General features: G+C 40.1%; 2 protein-coding genes across 10 annotated transcripts in view; both read left to right on the plus strand.

Annotated features, from left to right (window-relative positions):
* The window catches only part of dnmt3ab (DNA (cytosine-5-)-methyltransferase 3 alpha b), a 38,086-nt gene extending 35,121 nt beyond the window's left edge, over positions 1-2,965 (plus strand). For all 7 annotated transcript variants that reach the window (XM_067479062.1, XM_067479063.1, XM_067479061.1 and 4 more), the window contains one exon: positions 14-2,965. In XM_067479062.1, coding sequence (XP_067335163.1) covers positions 14-155 — 142 coding nt within the window. In that variant the 3' untranslated portion in view covers positions 156-2,965. The remainder of the gene's footprint in view (positions 1-13) is intronic.
* Positions 2,966-5,888: 2,923 nt separating this feature from the next.
* On the plus strand, positions 5,889-16,643 carry dpysl5a (dihydropyrimidinase like 5a). 3 transcript variants are annotated; one of them, XM_067479069.1, is made up of 13 exons: positions 5,889-6,035; positions 8,061-8,331; positions 10,230-10,388; positions 11,085-11,264; positions 11,435-11,503; positions 11,613-11,657; positions 11,768-11,843; positions 12,261-12,417; positions 12,511-12,652; positions 12,749-12,891; positions 13,024-13,310; positions 14,005-14,173; positions 15,012-16,643. In XM_067479069.1, exons 2-13 carry the CDS (start codon positions 8,071-8,073, stop codon positions 15,025-15,027), a joined length of 1,704 nt encoding a protein of 567 aa, XP_067335170.1. In that variant the 5' UTR covers positions 5,889-6,035; positions 8,061-8,070; the 3' UTR covers positions 15,028-16,643. The 3 variants fall into 3 exon arrangements, with proteins under 3 accessions (XP_067335170.1, XP_067335168.1, XP_067335169.1); XM_067479067.1 differs by lacking the exon at positions 5,889-6,035 and adding an exon at positions 6,790-7,845; XM_067479068.1 differs by lacking the exon at positions 5,889-6,035 and adding an exon at positions 6,795-7,845 and having other exon boundaries at positions 13,024-13,231.
* Positions 16,644-16,755: the final 112 nt, after the last annotated feature.

The raw sequence follows: 16,755 nt of genomic DNA on the forward strand, positions 1-16,755 counted from the left end.
TTGCTCTTGTCAGAGTCTTTGGCTTCCCAGTCCACTATACGGACGTGTCCAACATGAGTCGACTGGCGAGGCAGAAGCTCCTGGGCAGATCATGGAGCGTCCCTGTTATCCGCCACCTGTTTGCACCACTCAAAGAATACTTTGCCTGTGCTTGAGCAGCAAGAAAACTTTGCTCAGAACCATTTTTAGGAACTACAACTGTATGCTGTGTCTAGAAATAAGAGCCTTGGTCTTCAAATTATACTCCTCTATAATTTGTAAGCGAAACATTGACATAGATTTCACGTTCTTTCTTGTATTTGCAATGTAATTCTTATTCTATTTAATTTTGTCATTTTTACCTTTCAGCAGTGTTAAGTATCATTGATTTGTTTGTCCAAGCTATACTTGAGACTATGCTTTTAACTCAAGACACTGAGACGGCAAAGTGCTGAAATGTATTTTAAGAGAAGGTTACTCGACGGAAAACATCAGACCCGTGGTGAGTTCGAGATGTGAAATATTCTGCTGTGTGAGCGTACTGTATGTCGGGGCTGCAAGATTCCCACCCGCGATGCAGCCGTGCTTCCAGCTACTGGGCCTCACAGAGGTGCAAAGCGGCAATTTTTTTTCTTCAGTGTCAGGAGAATCCAAAACACCAGATCACATATACCTCTTTGTTTACGGTTTCTATACACAACTGAAGGTAATAAAGGTACTACTGTAATATGGTTACAATACCATGGTGCTCCAAGATGATGAAGAACATCATAGCCCATGTGGCACTACAACTGTAGACAATACAGCACTCTTTAACCTGTTGCTGAAAATGTGTTAAAAAATTTTTACTTTAAAAAAAAAAATCTGTTCTGTGGTGTTCAGTTCAAATGAACCTAGGAGTGGCAGACAGTTGACTGCAATATAGAGCGCATGCTCTTGTCTGCATTTTACAGGTTTTATACTAGTTTGTACTGGTGCTCGTTTAATCACTCAGCCTTGCTACACCCAGGCTCACGGCCTGGATCTGCACAAACAGAAAGTGAAGCTAGCCACATGGGAAATGATGTTTTCTATCATTCAAACAAACAAAAAAAAAAAAACCTTAAGATCAAAGTCTGTGGTGAGCTACTATTATTGGTTTCATCCTGACCAATGACATTACTGTACAACTGTTTAGTGTGGTGACTGGATGGAGAATGATCGAGCCAGGTCACTCCTCCTCAGCATCCGCCACTCTAAACTGAAACTGTCAGGTGCAAATCTTCAACAATATGGTGCCGCTTCACAATGTTCTTCTCTACCTTTTTATAGCAATTTTGTGCTGTTTTAACAACATTATAAAGCACTTTTATATGTATACTTTTTTCTTTTAAAAATTTTGGTTCTTGTGATTTGTTATGTTCTGGTTTTATGATGTGAACTTATCTACCCTCAAAATACATTTTGTATAAAGTAGGGCTGTGCCAATAGAAGTGAAAGAATGGCTTTTGATATGTGAAACCCATGTTATTAGACTCATTGTGCAGTAAATGACTTGACTTTAAATTTACAGAACTTTAAACCCCTTTCCTTTCCTGCATAATCTAGTTATTTTAAAACTATAGAGTAAAATGATTTTTATCAACACATTTAATGCACAATGAACTATTACAATGTCCATCAGAAATATAAGCATCTGGTGGGAAGCAAACTTTTATTTTCCGTGTAACTTTATACACTCCTTGTCCATTTGTTACTTCAGATGAAGAGTTGCTCCAGCTGCATTCTGTTAATTATCATGTTGCTCATGCCCTCACATGCCATTTCAGTGTGAGAGGAGGCATATTTAGGGTCAAGGAGTGTATAAAGAGAGAAAATTTGAATTTGAGTGCAAAAGTTTGCATCCCCCTTGATAAATGACTCAAAATAAAATTCCTGATGAAATGTGTATACTAGCTGAATGTGCATTGAATATTATGTGGAGAAAACATTCTGCTTGTTCTTTTGCCTTTTCAAAATAAGGGGATGCAAACTTTTGTGCCCAGCTGTATTCTGTTTTAAGCAGGGATACACTGTTATTACCCAGATTCAAAGAATGTCTAGTGCTTTTAAAACTAACATGTAAGAGTTAAAAACTCATGTGCTTTGTGTAATACACTGTCCCCTGTGAAGGACAGTTGGGCCTCGGCCGTTTCCCTGTTAAATCATTGTTTAAAAGTTTTAAAGTGCTCATCCAAAGTCGGATTAGATCCCCAAACTAAATTCTCTTGATTGTAACCTCTAAGCTAAAGATGGAGGATTTAAACTGCAGTTTGTCAAAACAAAAAACTGACCGTGTCTGACAAAGATGTCGGCACTTAAAGAGTAGAGGGTAATAAAAACAAATGCTATGGCTTATATCATATTTATGACTCAAATTTTGAAATTTAATTTCTTGATGTTAAGTTCTTAAGTGACCTTATTGCCAACATTTCTCCGTGCACGCTGGACTCTCTGAGAGCTCCTATGCTTCACGATATTTTAACCTCCCCCTACAATACTTAACATCCCCTCCTGTTTGTACATTTTGTACATAGTTTTCAAGTTGCTGTTTTCATCTTTTTTTCTTTGAGTATAAGATGTACAAATAATTCTTTGCTAATATATATCATCACATTAGAAACAATTCTTTAGGTGAAAAATCAAGTGACAAATTTTATTCAAAACTTGCTTTGAGCATTAGGTATCATGGAGACTTGGTTTATTTTGATTTGTCTTTGTACTGACTTGTTTGTCAAGTGAATCCACATTTATAGTTCTGTGATCTTAATAGTGGCCTATGAACAGTCTCAACTTCACTGCACAGCCCTACATGGTGGTGTTTGTTTTTGTTTTTTGTTTTTTTGCTTCTGTTTCCTTTGTAAGAATTTGAAAAAGGATTGTAGGTTTTTCCAATGGTGCTAAACATTTTATCTAATCCAGAAAAATATATTTGATTGGAAGAGAATTAAACACATCTTGACAATGACTGTTTTTACGTTCCTTGTAGTAATGAAAAGAACAATTATTTCCCTCATAAATATATTAACAAAGGCATTCTAACTTTGTACTTGAAAAAATAAGGATAACAAATACTGAAAGGTTTCATATTATGTTTTAGACTAGAGATTGCTGTAGTTGGTGCTTATCTGTGGAAAAAATTGTGAGAAAAAATGGTAATTTACTGTAGCATAATGTATGCTTAATACGCATTGCTTAATCCAACATTCCATGGCGTAATATTCTCCATGTCTGTTTTCAGATAGTTGTTTGAATCGATGCTTATTTGTATTTTTTTAAACAAACCTTTCATTTTTATTCTTGAGGCAGGTCAATAATTCTATATTCGGTGATGCTGTTGACACTCTGTGTGAATTTCTTTGTCATAACTGTTTTATGGCCTATACGCTTTTCCTTAATACCAGTTCGTACAGCAAATGTAGCAGTCATTCTCCACTTTGAATCCTCCCCGACATTTATGTTCAGTGTCCAGAGAGAAGATAAAGGCTCCGTATGTACTTGTGCTGGAGAAAACTTGAATAAATGTTTTGTTTTTGTGCAAAAATCTGACAACTCCTGTCCTTAAATTATTTTTTTTTAAATATGCGTAGACCTTGAGTGTATTTAGTACCCGAAGAGAACAGCACTGCATGTTAAATGGAGCCGTCGCAGATGCACATTTGCGTTACACCTGCTGCATCCCACCCCCACATTAGACTGCTGTAATTGTACGCGGTTCATTATCGTGTCGTACTGTTTGTGCTACAAGCAATCAACGTACTGTGACTTTAAAAGGACTGCACATGAAAAAGGCATGTTGCTATCTTCTGAAAATAGCATGTAGGGTGGACACAGCGTACGGCGACACATGAATTACTGAATGTTAATAGGACTCTTCGTACTATGTCTGGTGTTTAAAAGGCCTTTCAGACATGATGCAATTTCCCACCCTTGAATTATTTTGGATTTTTATTAGGTTTTATCTTGATAATGACTTGTTATCTCAATGTTATGTCACAATTTTGCTTAAAAAAAAAAGTTAATTGATGGCTCTAAATAGTCTCTAGATGTGAATGTGTTAATAGTTGTCCATCTCTGCGTGTGGCCCTGTGACAGACCTGCGACTTGTCCAGGCTGTAGCCCTCCCCTCGCATTCCGATAGTTGGGATACTGTAGGGTCCAGCCCCCACTGCGAGCTTCAAATGGATGGATTTGAGGAAGTGGGGAGAGAGACTTCTCATCCACTCATTCCATTCATGCTTCAAAAATAAATTTATGTTCACTACCAAGTCCCCGTTTATTCCCACTAAAATCTGTAAACAGCATGCTCTAATGGACCCAACTCCAGAGTTCAGATGAAAGAAGAGAGAAGTGTTTTATTAAAAAAAAAAAAACAAAAAAAAACGCCATGTCCTATTTTCTTTTGCAGTGGTTAAAGAACCTTTAACTTCAACTTGTTTAGGACGTGACTCTAAAACTAAACCTAAAGAATACTTTAGTCTCCTGAGAAATAAAATGATTAACATAATTGATAGTTGATTTTTAGGAAAGAAATGGCCTCAATTTGTGGAAGTAGTGAAAATGACCTGCCATCAATGCCCTCATCACGCTGTTTGAACGTCAAATGTTCATCAGGCTGACAGAGGACAACTCAGATTTAGCTCCAGTCTCCATCCCATCACGCCCTCCAGGTGTGGCTTTGGGTCTCCTCCACCTTCGCAGCGCACAGCTGATCTCAAGTCAGACCTGAACGTGTCGCCACTCTATAGCTTTTTGTTCAGATGTCAATCAGAGGTTCTTTATTGTTTCTTGGTGCAGATAAGTCAAAATAACACGGAGGAAGACTGGGGTACTAATAAAGCCCTTAAATCTCATGAAAACATGAAAATTGGTCATATCACATATTACAGTCCACAGTGGAGCGGTATTTTTTATGCCACCCTCTGCCTGTCTTAGTGGTACATCCTTCTCAGAGTGGACACGCCCAAAGTCCACGGTAATTGGATGCTGACGGGACCAAGCCTCTACCCGGCGCTGCTGATTGGAGCGTCCCACTTTCGCACGTCCTGGATGCTGCGAGCTCCGTCAATGTAAGCACAGTACAGCAGACTCGTACCGGAAACAGGTGAGTTTCCTACAAAATAAAAGCACAAGATGTGTTCAAAATGAGTGACATGCTCGCTGTACAACACTTTCTAGTTGATAAGGGTTTTAGATGTTCATAAGTGAAAACAATATCTGATGTGTATAACCACAGTCGTTCACATTCTTGGCTCGCCTGGTGTTTATTTTTTTAGTTTTTCATTTGAGCTTAAGGCCACTGACCTTGATTAGACAAACATGGAACCTTACACTGGTAAAACAGTGGTTTGGAAAAATACAACTAACAGTCTATAAATACTGAAGCTGCACAGTTTTCAATGTAAAGAAAGTGAAGAACATACAAGAGCAATGGAATCATTCGCTACAGAGTTTACAGTGATCTTAATGTAAGTCTGGTTGTTACTATTTTAACTAGAGTGGAACAATATTTATTTGTGAGATTTCCATACATAGTCAACATTAAATATGTATACATCTTATGCCAAAATGCATTCATGCACGAATCCTACCAAAACATGCCATAACCGTAAGGGAAAACAAAATTGTTCTGTATCATTTAGCATTGTGCTGAGCAATCTACACAGGTCATTTTTGGATAGTTATTAATGTATTCATGTTAATCACTTAAGTTACTTATATAATAAGTATAATATCATGTAAGCAGCAGATTGTTACTAAAAAAATCTTTCTTCTTGGATGCAATACTTTGCATGATTAAAAAAATAAAGATGGATGGGCAACAAGTCGGATTTTGTTTTGAAAGCAGAAGCCGGAAGTCTGACCTGCATAGCTTTGCTGAGCTGACTGTGATGATGCTGCGCTCTGCTGGCCCCGGACCGGCCAGGAAGGCATCCATCTGGTGCGTGTGTCTGCTTTGGGAAGTGTCATCCACGGATTGTGCTACGTTCCTGTGAGCAGAGAGCCGGTGGAGCAGCAGCAGCGGGGCCTTAGAGGAGGTATGTGGTGCTCATCATCAGCTTTATTCTGCATAGCCGCCTCCGTCCGTGGGGAAATCCTCCGCTGGAGCCTGGAGACGTTCTTTCCATGCCCCCTGGCTGCGCGTCTGAGTGTCTGCCTTGCCTGCTGTTTGCCTGCCACCCTCCCAGGAACTACACACACCCTGAGCTGCCCGACCACTTGACCTGGGCAGGATGGCTGTGAGATTATTACGCCAGGCCACATACAGTAGCAATCTGCTCTTCAATGTGGAGGAGGAAGAGGAGGGACTGACGGGGAGTTGGGAAGGCGGTTTCTAGGTCGATAATGAGGGCTGAGCCGCGCACAGCGGATGGAGACCGGTTTCTTTGTGTCAAGTCGCAGGACTAGTAGTGTCATCACTTGACTGCTTGCACACTTGACCAGGAAAATCACTACACGTACAAACACTTCAGATTGCGTGTGATTTAATATATTTAAAATAAAACCGTCAAACCAGATATTGATGCATAGGCTATATAATGTAAATATGTGATCATTGGATTGCATCAGGGCCTGTCGTTTTGTAAATATACTTAAGTGAAACCGCAGCTCACAGTTTTACTGAACGTCTCACTACGTGTTTGCTCTCCAAAAACAAGTTATTCAGACGGATTTATTTAGCAGCTCGTGAACACAAGATACAGGCCCTGTAATGTGATAACTTTTGCTATCATTGCCAGCAGCTGGTTCCATGCTTTTAGGGGGGGCGGGGATGGGGGAGCTCGTAGGTTTGTTTCCACCTCTAACTTGCGCTCTATTTGGATTTGTGGTCTGTTTGTATTTGTGGAGGAGCCACTCTCCATATTATCACCCATCAGATCAGCAGATGTGTGAAGGAGTCCATGCCATGCAGTGAAGTTGCCGCACCCTCATACGTACGCATCCTGCACGCACGCAAGCACGCAAGGATGGGCATGGGCACACACACACACACACACTCACACACACAAACACAGCCCATCACATTATTATTATAGTGGTGTGAAAGTGGAGACGCAAGACATTATTTCTTTCTTAATATTGGCTCGCGTTCTGCAATCACTCATTGTTTGTCCAATATCTCTAATGAAGAAAATTCGTTTTTCATTATTTGGCCTTTTTAATTGATTGTGTTTTACAGAGTAGGATTGAGTGGAACACAGTAGAGCAGAGCAGCCTTTGTTGCTGTGACCAGGCTGGCAGCCACATTTGCAGAAATACTGACATCATGATACACCCCCTTCCCCCACAAACACTGATTTTTGTTTTTAGCTTTAAGCTTAATACATTTAACTCCACAACATAAAGGTCTAAATGGAAGTTCATCTCTTTATAGTACCAGGACGAAAATCTGTATCATGAATCAGTTATCATATGATCCATAAGTGACATATACTGCAATTAGTTTATAACATATACATAACATGTAGTGTTTGTATTGTGTATACTGGGCCACTGGTTGAAAAGCACTGAAGTGGAGTAGATTTGTTTGGCATGCATGTTGTTCACTTAGTCATAGTTTTATTCATATTTTTCAGCTACTATTAAAAACAATTTTTATCTCTTGTAAAAAGCTTCAAAATAGTGCCCTTACTGACTCTTGCTTGCCTTATTGTGATCCACAACTGGACTCGGCTTCATTGTTTTAGCCACTACACCACTGTCCACTGGGAGGTCAGGTCACAGGCGGCGACTGACACAGCCTACTCAGACTGGTAGCTGATGTCAGTCACTGACAGACTGGTCTCAGAGCAGCATTACTGTCCATTCTCAGTCTTCTGTCGTCCTACTACGTTGTCTCAGAATGAGGTACTGTAAGGAAATAGCTTCTTGTTGAAATGCAGATGCTTCTCTTAACTTTTAGCCTTTTCGATGATTGCGTCGCACTTCAGGGTCAAATGGTTTTGAGTTCTAGTAGCTGTTAATGTTTCTTGAGCTTTTTTTTGGTGTAGATCAGCAACAGCTACAACTGATACCTGACAAAAAAATCTCCACTAATAAGTCTCTTCCTTTGTTCCTTACAGAGCTATAGTCATGTCTTCCAGCTCAGCGATGGTGCGGATCCTGATAAAGGGTGGCAAGGTGGTGAATGACGACTGCACCCAGGAGGCAGATGTCTACATAGAGAACGGTATCATCCAGCAGGTGGGCAAGGAGCTGATGATCCCAGGTGGGGCCAAAGTAATCGACGCCTCTGGCAAACTGGTCCTCCCTGGGGGCATCGACACCAGCGTCCACCTGGAGGAGGCCTTTATGAATGCCATTACTGCAGATGACTACTACAGCGGAACCAAGGTAAGAAGAGTTTATACTGGATGCAAGCAAATGTAGAATAGAGCAGAAGACTAATTTGTAACATTTCTCAGTTAAAGCTGAAAGATAAATCATGTTTTTGCTAATTAAAATGAAGAAACTTGTTTGTTTTTTTTTAAACGTTGACGGCAGTTTTTGTACCAAATTTAACTTCTCCACTGACTCTGGATATCTCTCTAATCTCCATATCGCTGAAGCTCACAATTTCATCTGTCATATAAGGGCCAGCAAAAGTTTTCCATTGATGTTAATTTTAGCCAAGATGTCGGTGATGCTCCTTTTTTATTTTGGTTTGGATGTGATGAGACAGCTTCCTTAATATTTTGGGATCAAATAGGTTGTTTATTTTGGGCAGAACTACTTTTGCTGTGTAAGTTAGATGTTACAACAAAAGCAGCAGCTATTTTGATAACGAGTTAACTATTTAAATAGGTTTTAACATAGAATTAAAAGTCACAGATATGATGATTTTCACATTTTTGTTACACGTTAATGACTGTAAACAACATGTATTTTCTTTTTTAACTATTGATCAGACAAAACAAGACATTTTAAAGATGTCACCTCTGACTCAAAACTGCAAATGATCATCCTTTACTTTGCTTAATCGTGTATCATAAGCCAAATAAACAACCAATAAGCAAACAGAACTGGGTAACCATAGCTATTCAATATGAAACCCACAAATTAGTGAAGAAGTATTTAACTATAACCTGCAACAGCAGACTGCAAAGTGGCAACCACATGTGAGTTGTTATGGGCATCATGGACATTATACAGACAAAACTATTATTTATTACAGAAAAGTAATATTCATCGATACTGAAAATAACCATAAGACATCATTTCAATCCTACTTGTGTGTGACAACATTGCAGCTTCTCTGTTAAACCAGCTGGATGTAGCACTTTGCTATTGGCACTGTAGCTTAGCAGTCCGTGCTAATAGCTGCCAGACGCGCTGGGATGGAGTCATCGTTGGTGCCGATAACCGGGACACCTCGCTTTGCATGAGGGCACCGTGATGACTTGTCACTCTGTACCACTCTGAGATAAAGGGAAGTGAGTGAGAGATGACAGTTGTTTTAGAGACTGGACAGACTGGTAGATGCTGGTGGCAGACACTGTCCTCTTCTGTTCTCTGATTCTTCTCTCCGTCTCCCCCTCCTCGCCCCTCCCTGCCTGCTCCGCCGCTGCTGTGCTCCAAAATCAGTCTGGAGACAAATGCAGATTGGTGTCCGTCTCCATGGATACCACATGGCTGCTGTAAAGACTGCCGCAAACCCTTTTCACTCACGCCATTGTGCCTGGAGACAATGGTTCTCAGACACCCCCCACCCCCATCTCGACCCACTCTGTTCCCCCCCTAATAGACACTACTCGATTCTCTACGGTCACCTCACAGATGCTTAGTGAACCATGCACTTATACACAAAACACACAATGTTTTCATTTGTGGGTATTAAAATCTTAATTCTAATAAAAAATAATGATGAAGTAAACTGCTTTAAACACCTCTTGAGGATACTGTGAGGGGGGTCAATCGTGCGCTTTAACTATTGAAGGATTTATGTTTCCCTTAGCACCATCTGCAAATAACCATAAAAATCAGCATTAATCGTAATTGAGGCTTTTACTTTTATGATTAGAGCAGGAGCTGTGTTGATTAGTAGATTATAGTATTTTCTGGATTTATGAGATCAACGAATCAATAACTTTTACTATGTCACTTAATACTTAGGTTTAATGTCTGTTTCGAATAATGTAAGGTACATTTAAACCTCTTACTGCAACTGTGTGTCAAACCCTATCGGGATTATGAATTACATCGTACTTTTAAGTGTGTGACAGACTCTGCACCACTGTGTGCATGTCTTCTAGGCGGCTCTAGCTGGCGGTACAACAATGGTGATCGGACACGTTCTGCCAGAGAGGAATGAGTCGTTGTTGGAAGCCTATGAGAAGTGCCGCCGCTCGGCAGACTCCACATCCTGCTGTGACTACGCTCTGCATGTGGGAGTTACTTGGTGGGGACCCAAGGTACCTCAACACTGTGCTTCCCGGCTTGCATTATATATTTTTTCAAATATTTTTTTTTGAATATTTTACTTTTAATTAAAAAAGAACAATGTTGCAATGTTAGTCCGTGAACACCTTATGCAGCCTTCAGAGCACAAATTACATGTCTCTGTCTGCTGCAGTAGGTTAACATGATTAGAATGGATGGTTTTTATAAGGACGCCTTCGTTGATGTGGAGTTTGCTTCTTTTGGTTCTAGTTTGAGTAATGTATGTAAATAAATGCCATTAAACTTCCCTTTGACTTAAAATATTTCTCTACCTCTAGTTGGAAAATAGCTCCAGATGGCATCACTTGGAGGAACCCTCAGTTTAGATTATGTCATCTCTCATTGCTCTTATATGGAGTTTGTAACCATGGTCATGCAGCTTTTACAGAGCTCCCCCGGGTGACATCATCTGAACTCTTAATGATGAAAATCTCCTCCAAGTGATGTCATCTGGGGATGTTTTTTAGCTAGAAGTAGAGAAATCTTTTGATATAGGGAAGTTTAAAAGCTTTAATGTACATGTACACCCTAGACTAAAGCCTTAGAAAGCAAGTTGAAAATTGGTAAAGTCGCTCTTTAATTCCTGGAACGTAGAAGGTAGAAACCTGCCATACTTAAAAGTAAAATGCAGGTTAAGATGTTCTCATTTCCACTTTCTCCTCCCACAGGTGCGAGCTGAGATGGAGAAACTGGTGAGAGAGAAAGGAGTGAATTCCTTTCAGATGTTCATGGCCTACAAGGACACGTTCATGCTGAGAGACGGCGAGCTCTTCCAGGCCCTGCAGCACTGTAAGGACATCGGAGCGATAGCAAGAGTGCATGCTGAGAACGGTGAACTGGTGGCAGAGGTGAGGTGGAATCAGCAATATTATACTGTCAATTGTTTTAGTTTTTCTACTTAGTTACCTAGTTTTTTAGTAGAAAAAACGTATTTGTCTAGATTTAATCGACTGACAGTTGTTCTGCTTTGGTATATTGGCTGAATTGTTTACCATGAGTCTTTCGTACATCTTTGCAGGGTGCTAAAGAAGCACTGGACCTGGGCATTAGTGGTCCAGAGGGGATTGAAATCAGTAGGCCTGAAGAGGTACAATAGTGTGTCCCTGAATCTCCTTCCCAAGCACTGTTTGTCAGGAATATTTCTTGTTTTTATAACCAGACTTTATTCAGTTCACACAACATTTTGGTTTTTCCAGCTGGAAGCAGAGGCAACCCATAGGGCAATTACCATCGCCAACAGGGTGAGGAAGACATGTCTACCACAAATAAAACGTACATAGTGGTCAAAACATGAGATAATATTTTTAGTACTGAAAAGTACTGAATACTTCCTGTGTTTGTTTCCTGTTAGGCCCACTGCCCAATCTATCTCGTCAATGTCTCCAGTATGTCTGCAGGAGATGAAGTTGCTGCAGCCAAGATGCAGGGTGAGGCCTATTGCTACCATACAAGCGACTAGAATAAATGTAATCGTTTGATTTGGGACATTTGATCACATTAGATTTACTTGAATGGAATCATAAAATAGAAATAGACAGCGGTAAGTTTTCTCAAACGAAAAATGCAGGTTTTTATCTCGTTTGCTTAATCTCTGCCTCTTTTTTTGCAACGTTCCTCTCACTGACATTCACTCACATTCAAAGTTTGTCTGTTTTTAACTGACGTAAAACAAACGTCTGACCTGACGTCCCCCAACCCCAATGCATTTTCACAAGCAAACATACTGTGTCCATGGTTCACATATGTCTTGTCTTTTTTCTTGTTTCGTACTAGCTGTTATGTTCTGTATGGTTGTAATTGTATCTTTTGTTGTGAATTAAAAAAAAAAAAATGTCTGACCTCAGGTAAGGTGGTTCATGGGGAGACCACTATGGCCCATGCTGTGCTGACTGGCATGCAGTACTATCATCAGGACTGGGCCCATGCTGCTGCCCATGTTACCGTGCCTCCTCTCCGCCTGGACCCCAACACTCCCAATGTCCTAATGAGCCTGCTGGGCAAGTAAGAAAAAGACGATAATATATCGATATGGGTTTTATGTTTTTACCACCGATGCAAACGGTGCAAACTAAACATGCTCTGTCTCAACTGCAGCGATACTCTGAATGTTGTGGCGTCCGACCACCGCCCATTCACCATCAAACAAAAAGCCATGGGCAAGGATGACTTCACAAAGATCCCACATGGGCTCCCTGGCATTCAGGATCGCATGAGTGTCATTTGGGAGAAAGGAGTGGTATGTTTAGCTTTGTTGTTCCTCTGTTTTGGTTCAATGGTTATAGATTTGAAAAAAAAATCATGTTTTAAAGGATTTGTTTGTTCAAATTAACAGATTGGAGGTAAAATAGATGAGAACCGCTTTGTAGCACTCACAAGCTCAAATGCAGCCAAGATCTACAACCTCTACCCCGGGAAAGGCAGAATCATCCCTGGAGCAGATGCTGATTTGGTGGTCTGGGACCCTGAGGGATCCAAGTATGAAATCTGATCCATCCTTTCATCGACCAGCCTGTCTGACTGCAGCTTTCATCCCACATCTCTGATGAGGCTGTGGAGCTTTTTTGTCGAGCTAAACTGGGCCTCTCTTTCTTCCATCTCTGTCTGCAGGACCATTTCTGTGGATAACCAGGTTCAGGGAGGCGATATAAACCCGTACGAGGGTTTACGTTGTCATGGTGTCCCCCTGGTCACCATCAGCCGTGGGCGTCTAGTCTATGAAAATGGCATATTCACGTGTGCTGAAGGCTCTGGAAAGTTTTGCCCACTGAGAACCTTCCCAGATTACCTCTACAAGAAGATGGTCCAGAGGGAAAAGGTATCAGACAGAACAGAATCAATTCATCTGAAAACTGACCTGAAATACACAAGTGTGGACATAGAGCTGCTTATTACTGGTAATAGTTATTTCATTAACGTAGCTGATAACGGCTGCCAAATGTGCAATATTACATAGATGATACATTAAATTTATGGCAAATCAATGAAAATATTCCATACACACTATTCCAATACCGTACAGTTTGCTACCTATAGGTGAGAAACACTAAACCATGCCAATTTTATTATATTATCACTATTATTGCTTTATTACCACCATGTCCATGTCCTCTACTACCTTTATTGCTACTGTGCTTTATTATATATACTGTACAGTGAGCTGAAGTGTTGTCCCACGGTGTAGCATAAAAACACACAGATTTAATATAATAATGCCTAAATCCACGTGGTAAATCTGCCCTGCCATTCGCCGAATGGGAATAGGCTGCAGCCCCCCACGACCCCCTGACCCTGAACTACTACTCCAGTACTTCCTTATATGACTGTACTAGGACTTCAGGATAACGATGAACTAATCATAATACTACTTTAAGCTGTGTTTTATTTTTTTAACTCAGTAGCTTATCTTTTATTTTGGTGGGATAAAAAAGGAATAGTCAAGATTATAAACCATTCAATTTTTTTTAAGTTACGTAATGAAAACTTTGTAACCTGTTGTAAAAGGCTTTTACTTAATGCAGGTTTTTAAATACTCTCATGTTCACCTGCTTGTTAATGTGTGTCTGTGTACATGCGATGTTGGTCCACCAGTGCCAGGCAATGAAAGCTGTGGAGCGGGAGCCCTACACAGGGGAAGTTGCTGCAGTGGTCAACTCTGCAAAGAGGGACTATGGGGCTTCAGATCTGGACACTCCAACACGCCCCTGCACCAGGCACGGCGGCGTGAGGGACCTCCACGAGTCCAGCTTCAGCCTGTCTGGTGAGAACCGACTCATTGAAACGATAGTTTGATTTATGATGGATAGGAAGAGAGAAATGCTTTATTCCAGACAGCGCAGGTCCGCGTGTCCCTGTTTACAAAAACGAAAAACACTGGTCATTTTTGTGAAGATGCTGCATTTTGGTGTGACTGTTCCTGCTCTAAAAAAATCCAAAGACTGGCCTGATGAGGGTGCTGTCTTCAAAGTGCCTTGGACTAACATTATCTGAGGGTGCTGAGATGTTGAGAGGACACATGGTATTTACAGTGTTTTCAATGTTTTTTTAGGATGAATATCTATACACTCTAACCCTTTTCCGACCGTATGGAATGCTCACCATCTTTTTTTTTTTCAAGTTGCACTAATCATTTGTATATGCCTGAGAGTTATAGTTTGAGCATTTTTATGTATCGTTTAGAGTGATTTCACATGAGAGAGCTGGCATAATATGAGGGTAAAAGGGAGGAATAATAACGTTTAACCTCCTGGTCCGTAGCAGAGTTTTGGCCAATCTGTGTTAATGTAGTTAATGAAACTCTGTGGTGTCAAATTAGCAAATTAATGTCTTGGCACCTGTGCATTTGTTTTAACTTGGACTATAACGTAGTTTTCTCAGAATATCAGATTATATACCAGAAGAGGTACTTACAGTGTACTTGTAGTAGACACACAAATGGCGTGAGTGAAGTTTTGAATGATATGAGAAGTATTGGTTTGGTTGTTTAAAGTCCTTAAACGTCACTGGAATTGTTTAGCCTTTAACATAAGCTTTTTTCCAAACCCTTTATGGTACCACACGTTTCCCACGGCTGATCCCATGTGGTCTCGTTGTTCCAGGTGCCCAGATCGATGACAACATTCCAAAGAGATCCTCAGCCAGGATCCTGGCTCCTCCTGGAGGGAGATCCAGCGGGATCTGGTAATTGTCAAAGGAAGCTCGAAGAATCACCTGAGGGAAACAAGCGACCGACATGAATGACTTGTTTCTCTTTCAGGAAGCTCTTTAGAATATGTGTGGGGTAATGGAGACATGTTTTCATTTTGAACTCAGCACAGTTATCTAGGATTGTAAAACCTTGACTTGTAGAAAATATTACTGGTACTCTATATGGTTCAGTGGTTATAGCTACAAATTTTCAGTCAAATGTGAGTCAGTTGTTTTTTAATTACATATCCCAGTATCACAAATTTGCCACCGGGGCTTTCTTAACCAAATATAAGGAGCGGATAAAAGAATTGAGTTGACTTTTTGATCATGTTAGGGGAAATATCTTACTTATAGTTTTAGGAATATTAAGTCATGGTTTTTATGATGCGATTGTGTTACCTCACTGTAAAATACAATTTTGCACTTGTATCATGTACTATTTAGATGCCTTTTTTTTACCTGATTTACGTAATGTCACAAATGTCTTTTTACTGTGAGCCACGGTGAATGAAATGTAATAAATGATTACAAGGATGTGTCAGTTATTTGATAAGAATTGTTGCAATTGACTGTTTGAGGAAAAATAACCCACTGCAAGATAACTTTTGTTTGTATATTTATTTTTTATTACATTGTCGTTTTTCCTTAATGCTACTGCATTAGAATTACTTGAGGTATTGCAGTTTATCCTCACATTAAGATTTCAGATCATGTTTTCAGCCTTATAGCAGCATAGATTTCTGTTGCACCCCAACCAAATGTGAATGAACCGATGCTGTGTGTACTGTGCATGAAGTACTTAAAGACTACTGTAGAAAATACTTGTACTGCTCATGTTGTGCAGCCTTCTTTGTGATTGTGTTCATTTTCCACAGAGAGCAAAAAGTCTCACCCAAACTGCCTTTTTCTCACCTGAGAACACTGACACCCTCCCATACTGTTGCTTACAGATCACGACCTCTGATATGTGGGTTAATGTAATTTCTTGTAGAGTTGGCACATTTTCTGTTCTGCTCTGAAACAGCAAAGCGTTGCTCTGACTGTCACTTCTGATCTAGCACAGCACTGTGAAGCAGGTGAAGGAGGTGAAGTGATTCCCTTCAGTATTCACATTGAAGTTGAACAGCAGAGATGTTGGTCATTGGCTGCCATCTTATTTAGTAAAGTTCAGCAGCTACAGAAAGGCACTGAGATGTTCTCATGTCCTCAACTACTGTATTGTTATTGTTTGTGTTTTTAGATTATTTTGTAGTAATTAGTAACTGTTTTGTTGTATTTTTGCACACTAGTTCTAATCATGTTTAGACCCTACTATAAAGTCATCATGCTATAGTAAAAGTCCCACTCTGCATCATGGTGTTTTTTAACCGATTTTCCTTTGGATCTTTAGGAGCTCCGGTGACTCTTGTTGTGTCTTCCTCTTTCCCAAATGTACCCTGGTGCTGAACAATGTGTCACACATTGATTACGTTTTATGTCTTTATTTTGTCTTGCAGCTCATTATCACACGATTGAGTGCAAATAAATCATGAAAAATTCTCCTTCTGAATCCTGCATTTGATTGTTGCCTTTAATACTTTAGTACTTTTTCACTCCACTGGTTTCAAACCTTCCCAGTCATGTTACAAAAAGCAGTCTTGTTGGGATCCCTTG

This window comes from Channa argus, chromosome 16, assembly GCF_033026475.1.
Source record: "Channa argus isolate prfri chromosome 16, Channa argus male v1.0, whole genome shotgun sequence".
In the NCBI taxonomy this organism is placed as follows: Eukaryota; Metazoa; Chordata; class Actinopteri; order Anabantiformes; family Channidae; genus Channa; species Channa argus.